This window comes from Camelus bactrianus, chromosome 7 (genome assembly GCF_048773025.1).
Source record: "Camelus bactrianus isolate YW-2024 breed Bactrian camel chromosome 7, ASM4877302v1, whole genome shotgun sequence".
NCBI lineage: Eukaryota > Metazoa > Chordata > Mammalia > Artiodactyla > Camelidae > Camelus > Camelus bactrianus.
This window is the reverse complement of record NC_133545.1, coordinates 66,583,782-66,601,300: the sequence shown is the minus strand read 5'-3', so window position 1 is coordinate 66,601,300 and position 17,519 is coordinate 66,583,782. Positions and strand designations below refer to the sequence as shown.

At 36.2% G+C, this 17,519-nt stretch overlaps 1 protein-coding gene across 10 annotated transcripts in view; it reads right to left on the bottom strand.

Annotated features, from left to right (window-relative positions):
- ELAPOR2 (endosome-lysosome associated apoptosis and autophagy regulator family member 2) overlaps positions 1–17,519 on the bottom strand; it is a 290,850-nt gene that overhangs the window by 263,117 nt on the left and 10,214 nt on the right. For all 10 annotated transcript variants that reach the window (XM_045510431.2, XM_045510422.2, XM_074367547.1 and 7 more), the window contains 2 exons: positions 14,649–14,776; positions 12,771–12,864 (listed from right to left, as the gene is read on the bottom strand). Coding sequence is in view for 1 of the 10 variants with exons in the window: in XM_074367547.1 (XP_074223648.1) it covers positions 12,771–12,833 (63 nt within the window). In the remaining 9 variants the exon portion in view is untranslated. The remainder of the gene's footprint in view (positions 1–12,770; positions 12,865–14,648; positions 14,777–17,519) is intronic.

Here is a 17,519-nt window from a genome sequence, read left to right as displayed (position 1 = left end):
CAGTTGAGCTTATTATTATAAGTATGTAATTCAAATAAATATCACAAAAATCAATGAAATATAAGTGAAAAAACAAAGTTGTTGTTTCAACAGAAACTAACTTAAATGTTTGAGAAATGCTAAATAGAATCATACTGTCTCATTTACTTTAGTGACTCAGTAAAGATGAATCTCTAAGAACTACTGTTATTGAATTAGGTGTTGGCCAGGCATTCCCAAAGATAGGTGGAAAAAAAAATTAAAAACATAGGAGCTCTCAGTTCACTACATGAGTGTTTTAAACTTTCCATCCTATTTTAAGAAACAAAACTGAGAAATATATGTGATGCGTATTGTGTGTATACATCACATATACATGAAGAAACTATAAAACTTTCATGTGCAAAACATTTAAAAAAAACAAAACAAAACAAAACCCATGACTGTATTTCAAAAGTTTGGCCAAAAAGTACAAATTTTTATGTTTTAAGTTTGAATTACATATTTAACACATTAATTTTTTAAGATTTTTGAAAAAAGGAGGAAGAAAAATTTTTAAGAAAAAAATTCTAGGTTTTAGCCACATTGCTGATAAGCTAACCAACTACCATTCCAGTTGAATCAGGTAAGAATGTCTCTGTCATTGTTCAAAAACAAGTAAAGTTGCAAAGTGTACCTGTGTTCCCAGAAAGTACCCAGGGCCCAAAATGAGATATGGCAACAAAGTGTGGATTATCACAAATAAATCCAAGCTTATACTGGAAACCAGGTGGTTTATAGAGTCATAACGTCTACTATCATCTTATATGCCTAAGAACTGGAATGATGTCTCTCTCATAATTGGTGATCAAAAATTCTTGTTAAATATCTCTGGGGGGATGTGTGCTATATTTATTGAAGACTGCCATTTCAGCAGCTGGACACTACTAAATCATTGTAATGATAAATCATTCTTTATAATATACTCTAAGGGATCTGAGATTATTCCTTACCACTTTTTAAAAAACGAAAGTGCAAGATAAGGCCAACAAAAATATTTCCCACTCATTCACTTCTTCATTATTCGCAGCCTCTTTTTCAGTCATTTATCTTACATGATATAATCCTAATGCACTAATTGTTCTAATGTACTGGATACTCTAACTTCACTGTAATTGTCTCACTTAATATTGAACTATTAAATAGCTACAAATTGATTTGTCTATACTTTCAGAAAGGTCCCATTTAATTAATTTTTATATTACTCTGAAAGGTAAAACTACATACAGATAATGATACATTTACTGCTATGTAAAAAATGCTGAAATAGAATGCTTTTTCCTTTAATGTTTTTATCATCTATGTCATGGATTTATTTTTCCAACTGATTTATATCTATTAGATAAATATTTAAGTTAAAATTTAAAGTCCTGGAATAGACAGTTTTCAAAGTAAGTAAGATAATTAGAATAGAATTTGAATAGTTTTCAAAGTAAGTAAGATAATTAGAATAGAATAGAATCCCTTAAGAGTAATAGTATTTCTACTCCTGTTCACATTTTTGGCTGGTTGTCTAGAGCTACAAATATATCTGGAATCAAAAAAAAAAACTTTTTTAAAACCAACGTTTAAAGCCTATATTTCTCTAAAGATTTATCAAACTTCCTATTACCTCGTACACGTATTTCTCAACTCCTGGAATTTGGCTTCTGCCCCATCATCACCAATAAGCTCTGTGTCACTAATTTTGACTGACATTTTTCAGTCCTTGGATTACACTACTTGATCTCTCAAGGTCTTCAACAGTCAGGCCAATTACACTCTCTTTCCTTGGATTTTTTGTCTGCTCTCTCCTACGATCCTACTACCTTTCTAATCACTTCTTCTTGTGTCTCTGCTCCAGACTTATTCTCTTCTACCTGGCCATTAAATATTGGAGTCCCCTCAACTCAAATTCAAAAAGATACATGTACCCCAATGTTCACAGCAGCACTATTTACAATAGTCAAGACATGGAAACAACCTAAATGTCCATCAACAGATGACTCGATAAAGAAGCTGTGGTATATTTATACAATGGAATACTACTCAGCTATTGGTATATTTATACAATCGAATACTACTTGGCTATAAAAAAGAATAAAATAATCCCATCTGCAGCAACATGAATGGATCTGGAGATTGTCATTCTAAGTGAAGTAAGCCAGAAAGAGAAAGAAAAATACCATATAATATCACTCATATGCAGAATCTTAAAAAAAAAAGAAAGAAAAAAGAAGATAGTAATGAACCTATCTATAAAACAGAAACAGACTCACAGACATAGAAAACAAACTTATGGTTATCAGGGGAAGGGGAGTGGGAAGGGATAAACTGGAGTTTGAGATTTGCAAATACTAACTGCTATATATAAAATAGATAAAAAACAAATTTACTCTGTATAGCACAGGGAACTATATTCAATATCTTATAGTAACTTATAATGAAAAAGAATATGAAAATGAATATATGTATGTATATGTATGACTGAAACATTTTGCTATACACCAGAAATTGACACATTGTAACTCACTATATTTCAATTTTTTAAAAAAGATGGCAAAAAAACCACACTGGAGTCCCCTCAATATCCGTCTTAGATGCTCTCTTCATCCCACTCCTCATTTTCTTCCTAGGAAATTTCACATTCACAGTGGTTTGATTACACACTATTGCACCAGCCCTTGCGATGCAGATCACAAATGCATATCTTGGGCCCAGACAAGTCATTTGAGTCCTGGACTCAGTGTTCCAATTGCTTCATTGTGGCAGGTGCTGAAAACACTGTTCAGACCCCACTTTCTTCAAAAAGTGATTCGCCATTCAGCTGTAAAGAATGTGGCAAATTCACAGTCTTTGGCTGTTGGCTCCATCAGCATGCATCTCAGGTTTCAAGATGAAGTCATCCTCTTCTTAGGCTGGTCCCAAGGCAATGATGATAGAGAAAGGTAGTGGTACAAAGGCTTAATCCTGTCCACAAAATGCAAGTCTCCTCTAACAACTAATCTTTGCACCATAACAACCTACTGGAGTGACAGATGCTTTGTCAACTCTTCATCATGGTCTGATGGCTCTCTGTGCCCAATCTTGCTTTTTCCACTTTTCATTCACAGATGTAACACCTCAATAAACTTTTTTTAAACTCCCAGCATCTGCTTCCTGAAGAACCCAATATTTTGTACCAGGAGTTATGCAAGAAAGCCTATGTGGATAGATAAACAAAAGTGAACACAAAGAGTGACGATCTTTAGAGTACATATTAATGCCTACCAGAAAGCATCTGTTCTAAAAGAGACACTAAACATTTTAGACAAAATGAATTGACTAGTTGATGTTAACCAAACTGTCGGCAGCCACTCTAGTGCTGGCCAATAGGTATAACAATGGAGCAGTCAAGGCAGCAGAGATGAAGGCTATGCATGGGTACCTACAGCACAGACTCCCACTGTTGCCTCTGAATGCTTTACGTGCCAGTGACAGAGACCAAAGCTGTGCCCCTAGTAAAGCACCAGCCTTTAAGGAGACCAACTGGCCACTTGGCAGCAATCTGACTTTACTGGACTACTTCCATCCTGAAAAGGCCAGCAATTCTTTCTAATAGAACTAGATACCTAGTATCAGCGTGGATTTTCTTTTTCTGCAAAGAAGAGTAAGTGTGAAATTCAGGAGATACACGTGGGTGCCTCTTGGTTTCTCTCTTTCACAGTTGTAACTATGAATGGAAAAGTGGAACAACCCTAGCTTGAGGAGGGTATGATTACCAGGAACTCTGACCCTTTGGGAATGAGAGTGTGGTGTCACACCACCAGGGAACTCACCAAGACCAGCAGAGATGTTATCTGAGGTTGCAAAATGATTCTAACAGAGAAAAGCAGTGGAAGAATTGAGTGATCCAATGATAGGCATACTAAATTCAGAAGAATCTGTACCATGTGGGTCAGTACCACATTTACGTTGCAAGTAACAGTTCACTTCTAGTAAAAGAATAGCATTGTTCTCATTGTCTTGTTAACTTGAACTTAATTGGTTTTAATTAGTTTTTGTTTTTAATATGTAAATTTACTTTGGGATTATGAATGTGCAAGATCTATTTGCATAAAGGGCTTAAATCTAGTTTTATGGCTGTATCCATATAGTAACATTTGTCATCACTAGGGGCCCATGGAAACTGGTTCTTTTGAAAGACATTTGTTTGCAAATTACTGGGGTTTGAGAAACACTGCACAAGAGTAGTATCTGAGTGATGATCTGGTCTCCTTGAATTTTCTGTGAATTAAAATAAAGTCAGCTTGGAGTCTGAGCTAACACAACTTTCCAGGGACAATTATATGCCCCCAGGGGCAGGCCAAAAAGGCTCAGTGTGCAGGCCCTAGTCCAGTTTCTGCCTTAAAGAGCTTTCTTGATCCTGGTATAATAAAAATGATCTGTGATAATTTGTTACCACTGAATTGTTGCTATTCAACATGGAAAAGTTTAACTTTCTCAACAGTAACAAAATTAGAAGTAAATCTATTCTTGCATCTATCCCACATAGACCTCTTTCTCTCTGGTTAAAGTTTAAAAGTTTCATTTAATTCATTTCTGGTGGTAAAACCTAAGTGTATTCTCCCATATGAATTAGAATGTAAGCCTTTCAAAAATCTAAATAACACTATAATCACCGGTGAGTTAATTCATCAAATACTCTCTTTTTCACTTACATTATGGGAAACTGAAGCCTAAACTATAATCTGAAGCCTAAACAATTTAATTATGGCCATAAAATGTCATTGAGTAGCATAGTAACACAGCCAAGATAATTATTTTGGCAATCTAAAAAGAGGACAGATTATAACATTTAAAAGATTGAGTGGTTATCTATATCACAGCAATTAAAACAGTTGTATATTGATTCAGTTATCTCCACGAAGAAAGGCTGGAATAAAAAGAAACTACCTAGGTTTCCCTTATCAATATGGAATCAGGAATTTAGCAAAACTGAGAGGAAGTTGTCTAAATTAAGTAAATAAACATATCAGTTCCCTATTTTCATACTTAACTCAGTGAGAGAAAACCGACCGCCAAACCTAAATAGTAACTGGCAGAGATCCTTGCTCAGAATCATACTTTTAATGTCAATGGGCACAAAAAACGGGAAGATCTGTGGACTAGACAAAGAGCTATTTCATGCAAACTGGTGCCTACACTCTTTTTTCTAAAACAGATAAATAAAATGACATGAAAATAAAAATGAAAAAGCAACAAGATTTTTCAAAACACATCTGTTAGGAAATCCTTTCTTTTATCTAATGTTCCATGTGTAGTTATAATATCCCTCTGTTTCCTGTTGATACGTTCACCCCAAAATGGAAACAGGATGGAGAATGTGAGAGTACATGGATCTGGTATGCCTTTACTAATGACACACTTGATTCATCTGAGTTACACAGACAAGAAATCTGAAGAAAATGTACTCACAAGCATGGCAGCAGTTGGAGGAAGGATGATCTGGGTAGAGTGGCTAACTACTCCTTCAGCTCCAAGCAGGGCAGAATTCCCTTGGTGAATTCCTCCCAAGCTTGGCTATCAGTTTTGAAAGCCCGAAAACCTGATCTGTCAACACACCATGCAGCATCTCACTAATCTAGTTCACAAAGCCTCACACATAAACTCCATTTCAAGTATGTTAATTTGCAAAGGAAAGTGTTTACCACCCCTGGTTGCTATGGCCTACACATTATTTCTTTATAGAAAGATGGGAACTACCTGGGAAGCTAAATTATCATCAAAACATTTCTTTGTAATCATAACCTTAGAATGAGTGGTGTTGGTTCTATGATGTCTATGGGTCAAAGTCTCCTGTCCTTTGGCACTGTCAATCTTTGCCTCTGTTCTGAAATTTCAGGGCTAGCCAACCCCGTACACCATCTGACTGTCATATTCTTTCTTTAGCTACTAAATATATGCAGTCAGGTTACAGTCCTATGTTACCTGCTGGGCAACCATTTCTCCTTTTTAGAGAAGATTTTGCTATCCTGTCTTGTGATCCTTTTAACATTTTAATTCTCAACAGGCAATCTAAAGTCTTACAAAGAAGGAAGGGAGCTCACCTTCAGCCCTATGTATTCACAACACATAGAAATCCTGAATTTCAAAAATTCTGCCTTTTTTAGCTCTCCCTCATGTCTCTGAATCATCATCTGGGCAGAAGACTCTTTTAAAGCAGAAGTGAATTTCTAAGAGAAAGGGAAATGATCCAGAAGTATTTGTGGTTGAATATGGGATAAAAATTAGCCACAGTCAGTTCCCCGATGAATACATCAGAAGCTCAGAAACACAGACAAGATGAAAGTAAGGATAAGAAAACTAAGAAGAGCGAGAAACTAGAAAAGCGAACAGAAGTCACAATTCATGAAAAGTGAAATCTAGAATGTGGAGTCGATCAGAAAACGGTACAGGCAGGAACCAAGAATCAGAGTAGGACTAGGGCTGCCTTACTGGACATGCCAAGGGGCACCTTTCACATCACCATCGGCATGAATGGTGCCTTCTAGAGTTTTACTGTGCACGTGCTCAGTATTTACAGAGGCCCTGGACTGGAGAGTGAGGTCAGAAGCCCAGATAGTCAGGAATAAGGAATTGAAAGGCAAGGGCAAAACTGGCAGGACAGAAGGTGAGAGACTGCCACACCGAAAGGACTTAAAATTTTTAAATATTCTGTTAGGGAGCTTTTCTGTAGTTCTGCCATGGTAAGAAATATTCTTTAAATATGACTGGTCTATGACAGCAAACTGAAGCAAGTCACATAAAGTATTGAAGTGAGGAGGGGTGGGTGGGGAAGATGGTAGATCCCAGGCAATGTTGTTTACAGCTGGAATTTCATTCTAATTTTCACACTCGATCTGGGATGATGTTTCCAAACATTTATTCTGATCCATTCTGATGCAGCATTGGAAAAAAAGCTTCAGTGGCCAAGAAATAGTCCAGAAATGAGTAGAATCTATTCCGCTAGTAGGAATTTACAATTCTCAATAATTTATAATGATTCATACATAAAAGGCTAATCTAGTTTATTTGAATATGAAATATCTTTTTTGGGGGGTAATATTAACATTTTATGGATCATGCTTTAGGAATCGGCAATTACACACGTGAGATAACTGTTTAAATCTCCCTCAGGACTTACAGTACATTTAGAAATACTGCACTGCTAACCAAACAAGATGAGACAGAAAGAGAAAAGGGGAAATGTGTCCAAAAGGAAATGCTCTGGGCCGCTAGAACTGAGTCTCAGCTATAATGGCTGAGACCCATTAGGATCTCATTCTCTTTCTGTCTCTTCATCCTCTCTGTCTCTCTGTGTTTCTCTGTCTCTGTCCCTCTCTCTCACACACACTCAAATCCTAGTTGAGTTAAATTTTACAGTGAAATATACAAATCTTATGTGCACAATTCAATGCATGCACTGTACAACCAATACCCCAATTAAGACAGAAAATATTTTCATAATGGTAGCAGATTACTTTGCATTTCCTTCCCCTCAGTTCTGGTCCTCACAGAGAGCCACTGTTCTGGTCTGTTTTACCATAGTTTTGCCTGCTCTTGAACTTCATATAAATGGATTCATCCAAGGGGTTCCTGTCTCTGTCTGAATTTTTTCACTCCACATAATGAGCTTCTGAGACTTATCCATGTGATAGCATATATCATTTGTTCTTTTATTTTTTGAATTTTTGCTAAGCAATATTCCCTTGTATGAATATACCACGATTTTCACACACTCTCCTGTTGGTAAGCATCTGTGCTGATTCTAGCTTTGAGCTTCTATGAATAAAGCTTCATAACTATTCTTATATAAGCCTCTTTGTGATGACATTGTACATTTCTGTCCACTGAAAGGCCTGGGAACATTAACGTTCCAATAGTAATGACCACACTTAGTGTCCAGCTCTTAATTTCTAAACACTACCCTCCACTAAAAGAGAACCAGAGCTTCTCAGAGAAATGGCTGATTCAGGAAGTGGGGCCAGAGAAGTACAAGATGAGCCTGGAAAAGAGCTGGGCTTGTTTGCTTGTTTACTAACATCAGAGATAATTTTTATAAATTAGAAGTCAAAATTTATTTTACAATCCATAAAAACCATGAGTCAGGATAGGAAGAAAAAAGAGAAAGGAAGGAAGGAAGGAAGAGAAGAAAGGAGGAAGAAGGAAAGAAACAGTGAAGAAAACTGGCAGGCACCACCTTCATTAAGTGATCAAAGTGAGCATTATCAAAAATAAGTGTGGTAGGTAGAATAACGTACCCCCATGTAAAATGTCCGCACCCCAATTCCCCACCTATGAATACATTACCTTAGATAGGGAAAGGAACTTCGCAGATGTGATTACGGTTAAAGGCCTTGATATGGAAGAATATCCTGGATGTTCCAGGAGGATCCAGTGTAATCACAGGATCCTTAAAAGTGGAAAAGGCGGCGCAGAAGGAGTCAGAGAAGATATAATGAAAGCAGAGCTCAGAGTGATGTGGTTATTGTTTATGAAGAGGGAAGGGAGCCACAGGCCGAGGATTGCCGACAGCCTCTAGAAACTGAACAAAGGAGGCAAACAGGTTTTCCCCAGAGCCTCCAGGAGGAAGGTAGCCCTGCTGTTACCTTCATTTTAGCCCAGTGAACCCATTTCTGGCTTCCAATCTCCAGAAGCATAAGATAAATTTGAGTGGTTTTAGTCCACCTAATTTGTGTTAATCCATTACAGCAGGAATAGGAAATGAATACAATGAGATAAATCAAAGTTTTATGCCATCACCTGATCAGATGCAAGAGAGGAAGTTGGCATTATTTCTCTGATATTTCTGACAAAGGCACAGCACCTAAATTTAGTTGCAAGGACACATTAGACAAACATAAATGGTGGGACATTTTAGAAAATAACTGGTCTGTAATCTTCATAAATGTCAAGGTCATAAAAGTGAAGGAGAGACCAAGGAAGTCTTACATACTGAAGGAGAGTAAAGAAAGATGACAACTAAATGCAACACATGGTTCTGGACTGGATTACTTTTTGGTAAAGGATATATTAAAGCAATTGGGGAAATTTGAATGAGATCTGATGATTAGATGACAGTAATATATTGATTATGATTATGCAGGAAAATGTCATTGTAGGAAATACACACAAAAGAATTCATGGGCAATGGTTACCTCATGTCAGGAGCTTACTCTCATATGGCTTAGGAAAAAAAGTTCATTATACTGTATGTGCAACTTATCTTTAAGTTTGAGATTGCTTCTATTTTTAATAGAAACTAAAACAAAATTAGGGAGAAAAGCCTTTACCCATAGATTAAGTCTTCAAAACCCTCTGAAAAAAGTAACTTTCTAGTGTGAATTAGCTTGCCCAAGGACAGGTAACTAGTAAATGACAGAAGATAACATTAAATAACACATACCAACTTCTGACCTATTTATAAAGATGTTTCCCTGCTGGAAACAGTTTTGTTATGTATTTTGGGTCTTTTAAAACTGTCTAGTTCTTCATCTCAAATATTTCAGATGTTTCTGTTTTCAAAGTTGAGTTTAAATCAAGATCCAGTTTCTGATTCTATTCTTATTGTGTTCCTCAAAGCAAGCACCTGAAGATCACTGATCTGTTTGGGCTGAGGTCATCCTAATCCAGTTCTTTGGTGATGTTGAGATGTGGGAGTGTGAGAGGTGACAGATAAGAAGTAAGGGAGGGTATTCTTTCTTTATTGAAGTATAGTTGATTTACAGTGTTGTGCTGGTTTCTGGTGTACAGCACAGTGATTCAGATACACACATACATATTCTTTTTCATTATAGGTTATCATAAGATAGTTAATGCAGTTCCCTGTGCTATTCAGTGGAAGGGTACGCTTTTCCTTCAATTTAATTCTGTCTCTGCTCTTCAGAGCCTTCTTTCCACCTTCCATCTTTCCCCAAATGAAAACTCTAAATGAGGGATGCGTACCAAAATGTTTTGGAAATGTAAAGAGTGTTGTGGGAGAAAGAGAGAACCACTGTATGTTCTTCTCCCCAACCTAAGAAAGTACAATGACATAGTCCACATATCATTCTATAATTTTTTCACATATTGTAAAAATTCATTTGCATTATGACTTTCACATGTGAATATCTAAAGTGCCAGTGTTTCCAGTATTCTCTGAATGTATTCCACAAGATCGTAGTTCATTTAATATCCTTCCATTTTTGTCAACAGCTCATCTAAATACTGACAGCTCAAACAAGCAACATATGCTCTTCATTCATTCTTATCCCAAATAATCACTTGAGCAAACAATTATTAGTTACTTATCTGCCATTTGCCAGAGATATTTTTATTCATTTAACTACCAAATCCCTAGTCTGAGGCTCATACTGAGATAGTGTCACATTTTATAAACGCTTTTGATTCATGAAGCTGAATCTCCACCTCTTTGACCTCCCTCCTCCACTGTCTCCTACCTCTGCCAAGCACTTAACTAGCTCCATTTCCACTGCTATTTTATGTCATCTCTGTTCAACTGTAAAAACTCTCTAACAACGTAATCAACACCTAGTTTTTCCCTGATAATAACTTTAACCTTGAAATCTGTGATAAGGATATAATTCTTATTTTCTCCAATTCATATGAAAAGAGGGTTAAACCTTTCCTTACTTTCCACTGCCTTTTAGTTGTGCTCATGCAACATCCCTTTTTTGCCTTCCATGCTTTATGTCATCTGCTCTGTATACTTGTGCAGTCTGGCTTTCTAGTGTGTCTCAGCCTATAATTGATGGGGGTATGTCAAAGGGGCACAGAAGCCAACTCAGAGCTGGAGAAATTTGAGCAATAAAATGAAAATTAGTAGTAAGTTATCATCAAAGTATGTAAGTGCCCATGAATTCATACTGATATAAATAAATCACTGAGTAAATTAATAAATAGGGAAGAAGAAATAAATCTTCCATGTAGAGTAATTCCAAATAATCTATGTAGATACTTCATCCTCAAGAAAAGTGAGAATAATGCCCCACTGCTTAAGTGTGGGCTGAGCATAGTGGCTTTCTTCCAAACAGTACATGGTGTGGGGCGGGGAGTGTTGGCAGAAGGGTAACTTTACAGTGAAGGAACCTAACAAAAACTACCTCAGCCAGGTTATCAAGATTCACATTAACAGCAGGAAGTCCTAAGGCTAGGATGTTCCTTTGATATGTTGAAACTGGCATTTACCTCTGTGGTCTTCCTTCCAAAAACCCATAAACCAAAATCTAACTATGAGAAAAACATCAGACAAATTCCAGTAGAGGTACACACAACAATATATCTGACCAGTACTCCTCAAAATTGTCAAGGTCATCAAAAACAAGGGAGGTCTATGGAAACTACTACAGCTAAGAGGAGCTTAAGGAGACATGACAACTAAATGTGACCCAGTATCCTGGGATCCTGGAACAGAAAAAGGACATTAGTAAACAATAAACAAATCTAAATAAAGCATTCAGGAGGTACGGTATAGCTCAGTGGTAGAGTGCATGCTTAATTAGCATGCATGAGGTCCTGGATTCACACCTCCACTAAAAAATAAGTAAATAAATAAATGAACCTAATTACCCCCCCCAAAACAAAAACAAACAAAATAAATAAATGAATGATGGTTGGCTTTTAATTAATAATACTGCATCAGTATTGGTTTATTACTTGTAACAAATAGGCCATATTAATGTAATATCTTACTAACAAGGGATACTAAGTGTATGGTATGCAGGGATTCTGTACTATATCCTCCATTTTTTTAGAAACTGAACTATTCTAAAAAATAAAGCCTATTTTTTTAAAAAGGCAGTTTTTTCGCTACATCAAAGGTTGGTCTCTAAGTCTGTACCCTTCCTTTTTCACTACCAGTTAAAATTTCAAATTTCTTAGTGTAGTATTCAAGGATCCAACAGATTGCAAAATATTGTCCTCTGATCATTTGCAATTCTTCCTACCAAGAGATGAAGTATTTTCTTCCAACTCTTATGTATGGGCTTGGTCAGTGACTTGTTAATATGAAACAACTAGAGGCTTAGAAAGTGTCTGAGCATTGAGGCTGGCCTTCTTTGCTGCTCTTGAAATACTGCTGCCATATTAACAACGCCAGACAGCTGAAGTGACAACATGGAGAACTGAGCCACAACAGCCATCAGCCTATCAACTAGACATGTGAATGAGACCACCCAATCCCAGTTGATTGTCCAGTTGACTTCAGCTGCACAAGTAAAATGAGGTGAAACAGCAGAAGAATGACAAACTGCAGTCAGCCCCAACTGCCAACCCATTAACAGTGAACCCATTAATTGTTTTCATAAGGCAGCAAAGTTTGGGTGTTTTGTTACACAACAAATCAGCCCGGGCTACCTGATATAATCTTCCATTACCTTATCTCACTGAAGTCACATTTCCAACTTTGTTTTCCAGAATCCCCTATGCTCCATCCAACTGCAGGGTTTTTATTCCCTAGAAATGCTTTGTACTTTCCTGAATACTACCTCATGAAATTTCCCTCCACCTAAATTACCTTTATTCTCACATCTCTCATTCATCTTCCTCTTCTACAGAAAGTTTAATATGTAAATACTAATAGCAGGGAAAATTTGGTTCACCTGAGTTCTTGTTAGAACGAGCAAAGTATTCTTAAGAAATGCCTTGATGTGAAGGGTAAGAGCCTGAAGGCATTGTTTGGATTAGTATATAGACTCAGCTGCAGAAACAGAAACCCAAAACATAAATAGATTAAGAAGAAGATAGAAGTTCACCTTTCTCTCATGTAACAGGGCATAATCAGTCGAGGACAGGCACAGGGAGTCCATCACGTCCATCTTGTTGCTCCATTATTCCTATTGCCTTCATCTGTGTAGTTAAAAATGACTCATTACCACCACATGCACATTCCAGCCAGAAGAGGGAAAAGTGAAAAGGTGGGCAGGGAAAAAACCCAGGTGTTGTACATATCAGTTCTGTATACATCACATTGGCCAGGGTGATAGTCACACAATTACACTCGGCTACACAAAAGACTAGGAAATTATTATTAGGAATTATTATCCTGGCACTCAAACATTCTACTATTACTATAGGACAAGGGAAGACCAAGTATGGGGATCAGTAGTAGACTACTACAAGTAAGATCAAGAATATTAGCCTGCTAAAATGGTATGTCTAAGGTAAGAAGAGGAACTGGCTTTGTTCTCAGAAGTAAGAGAGCAAGTAGGAGAGGAGAAAAATAAGCCAGAGAAATGGTGGAAGGCTATGACTCCTCCTTAAAAGCCTCTAGATTCTTGGAATGAGAAGCCTGTGGTAACTGGTGAAGAGACTTGATTCTTCAAGGTAAAGCAGATGCAAGAATTAGGGGAAGGGAGAGCATGACAGTATAAAACCCTGAGAACCTGCAGAAGACTATGGAAAGTTCTGAGTATAACTGAACTTTGGAAGTGGTCATTTGAGGCAATCTTACACTGATTTCATGAATCAGGAGATAGGATGCCCTAGCTGACATATGAGTATTGCCACAGTTCCTTTTATTTTATTTTATTATTTATTTTTGAAATATAGAAATCTATCTATTTGGAGATTTGCAATGCATGTTAAAATGCATGTTAGCATTTTTTTCTTAACAAAGTATAACTGACTTACAAATATTATATTAGTTTCAGATGTACAACATAGTGATTCAATATTTTTATACCTTATGAAATGATCACCTTTATAATTCTAGTTACCATCTGTCACTATACAAAGTTATTACAATATTAGTGACCATATTTCCTATGCTGTACATTACATCTCCATGATTTACTTATTTAACTGAAATTTTGTATTTCTTTAATCCCCTTTATCTATTTCACCCTTCCTTCCACCCAACTCGCTCTAGCAACACTAGTTTATTCTGTGTATCAATTAGCCTGTTTCTATTTTGTTCTGTTTGCTTTTTAGATTCCACATGTAAGAGAGGTCATATGGTGTTTGTCTTACTCTGTCTGACTTATTTCACTTAGCATAATATCCTCTAGGTCCAATAATGTTGTCACAAATGGCAAAATTTTATTTTTTTTTATGGTTGAGTAATACTCTATCTATATATACATATATGTATGTACATATATGCATATGTATCTTCTTTATTCATTTCTTTATTCTTTCATCCATCAGTGGACATTTAGGTTACTTCCATATCTTGTCTATTTTAAATAATTCTGCAGTGAACACTGGGGTGCATACATCTTTCCAAATTACTGTTTTCATTTTCTTTGGATAAATGCCCAGAAGTGGAATTACTGGATCATATGGTAGTTCTATTTTTTAATTTCTGAGGAAACTTCATACTGTTTTCCATAGAAGCTGTACCAATTTACATTCCCACTAACAGTGCACAAAGGTTCCCTCTTTCTCCACATCCTCACCAACACCTGTTACTTCTTATCTTTTTGATAATAGCCATTCTGACAGCTGTGAAATTTCGACTTGCATTTCCAAAATGATGTGACACCTTTTCATGTCCTGTCACTCATCTATATGTCTTCTTTGAAAAAATATCTATTCAGGTCTTTTGTTCATTTTTAAATAAGATTTTTTTCTGATACTGAGTCGAATGTATTCTTTATATATTTTGGATATTAACCCCTTATGAGACATACCATTTGCAAATTTCTTCTCCCATTTGGTAGGCTGCCATTTCATTTTGTTGATGGATTTCCCCCACTGTGTAAAAGCTTTGTAGTTTGACATAGTTCCATTTGTTTATTTTTCCTTTTGTTGCCCTTGCCTGAGGAAACAGATTCAAAAAAATATTGATAAGACCAATGTCAAAGAGCACCTTGCCTATATTTTATTCTAGCAGTTTATGGTTTCAGGTCTTACATTTAAGCCTTTAATGCATTTAATACACAGTGTAAAACAATGGTTTAGTTTCATCTTTTGCATGTAGCTATCCAGCTTTTCCAACACCATTTACTAAAGAGACTCTATTTTCCCCATTGTATATTCTTATCTCCTCTGTCATAGATTAAGTGACCAAGTAAGCATGGGTTTATTTTGGACTCTCTATTCTGTCATTGATCTATGTGTCTGTTTTTTTGTCAGCACCATGCTGTTTTGATTAGCTTTGTAGTATACCTTGAAATCAGGGAAGTAAAACTGTCACTATTGCAGATGACAAGATACTATGTATAGAAAACCCTAAAGACTCCACCAAAAAACTGTTAGCGCTAATAAATAATTCAGTAAAGGTGTAGGATACAAAATTAATATACAGAAATCTATTGCATTTCTATATACAAATAAACTATGAAAAAGAGGAATTAAGAAAACTCATTTACAATTTCATCAAAAAGAATAAAATATCTAGGAATAAATTTAATCAAGGAGATGAAAGACCTGTACTCTGAAAACTATTAGGGCAACTGATGAAATTAAAGATGACATAAGTAAATGGAAAAATATACTGCGTTCATGGATTGGAAGAATTAACATGTTTAACACATCCATACTATTCAGAGCAATCTATAGTTTTAATGCAATTCTATCAAAATACTCATGGCATTTTCACAGAACTAGAACAAATAATCCTAAAATTTGTATGGCACCACAAAGGATCCTGAATAGCCAATGCCATCTTGAGAAAGAACAAAGCTGCAGGTACCAGAGCTCCTTTTAAAGTCCACAACTTTTAAATAAACAAGGGTGCTAGCAGCAGGATTAAGTATGGTTGAAAAAACATGGTTTCTTAAAAAAAAAAAATCAGTGTAGAATTTCTAATTATCCTACTTACAACAACTATAAAGTTAGCAATTTGAGAGAGCTTTTAATTAGACTTAACACAGTGCTAGTTTTAGCTACTGGAAATAGACTTGCAGTATGAATCACTCTCTTAACAGAAATGTAGGCTAAATGCAACCATCACAGATTTTAAGAATTTCACTTAAATTTCTTCTCATCCACATTTTGTGTACTGACACCAAGACAGCAGTACAGGAAACAGGATGAACTAGCCAATTTCTGTCTTTCCAAAAGAGTCCAAATGGACTAAAGTTTATGATGTCAGTGGAAATGACACAGCAGATGGACAACTGCACTTCTGACAGACGGCAATATGCCTGATTACAAAATAATTCGTTGCTGAATAGGCCTCATCACCAGCAGAAGCTCTCATGGAGAAAGTTTCTTTCGAACCAAATAAACACAAACCAAAAATCATCAGAAGCCCTATGTGAGCCTCCATGTGTCATTTCTCAGATGTTAACCAGGTACACTACAAGAAGTCCCTCTTAGAAGAAAATTCTCTGTGGAACAATTTACTCCTGCCTTTCTAAAGTAAGCTGTAGGGGAACAAAGTTGAAAATGTCTGGTCAATCAGGAAACACAGAACATGACTCAGCCCTCTTTGAGCTATTGGCAGGTACTTCCGTTTTCTGCCCAGATAGTGAGGTAATCTCTATGTTACTAATTACTGATATATGGAATTCAAGTAATGTCTATGAATATTTCAAATTATTAGTAATATAATAATTATGAGAATATCTTTTACACTCAACATTCCTTTTCTGTACACATCACGGCTCACAAGTGCTTGTGTCACTTATATTTTTAAATACAACTTTTTCATTTTGAAAGTAATATGGAACAAGTTTTTCTGCTTCTAACGTATAAAATTTTCAAAATCCTGATCTTTGTAATCTGTCATCTTCTGTGAGAGGGCTCAAGGTCTGTGAAATGTGCCCTGTTACCACTTCCGAGCCCTCTCACCATTGTCTTATCCCTCCATCACTCAGGATGGAGACTCAGGTAGATACTCCACTTCCAGCCTTTTGCGACCCAGAGGCATCTCTGTAGTCTTTGAAATCTAGTCTGCTGAGTTGCTTGTCTCTTCAACGTACTGGTAATTTTCAGGTACATGTTTCTTTCGATCTCCATTTCCTATGGGACAACTGCATAAATTGGAATTCCATTTCTCTGTATCCATTCCATATCTCCCACATTTCAAAATCGATCACAAATAAATAAGTAAAAAGATAGTGAACTATAACATGAATGCATACTTCATGCAAACTGTTATTATGTAAACTCAAATACCACTACTTAACATAAATGCTACATGTTAATTATTTACTTAGTATAACAATATCTTTGTGCTATTAATGGGTTGCTGTTTCTTCCTGCATTTTCTTATACCCGTTTTCCTTCCCCCACCATAAAGGCAGCTTTGGTAGTTTTCTATGCACTGCCTGTATGAATGCACATACAGGCTAGAACCAAGAAGTAAATTCAAATTTTGAATTGATTTTTATAAATTTATGAGACAATATTGAAATCCAGAATTTTTTATCTTTAGGAGCCAGGAACTATGAAGGAAAAAAAAGGATTTGGGGGATTCTAAAATCTTCCACTTAAAAACTAAGAGAAGGGCCTAGACCACCTAGATCAGAGTTTATATCATGAAACAGAGTATGGGGAGAATGCTGATGATATAAGAGTAGTTTTCTCAACCAAAAGGAAAAAGAAAATGTTTA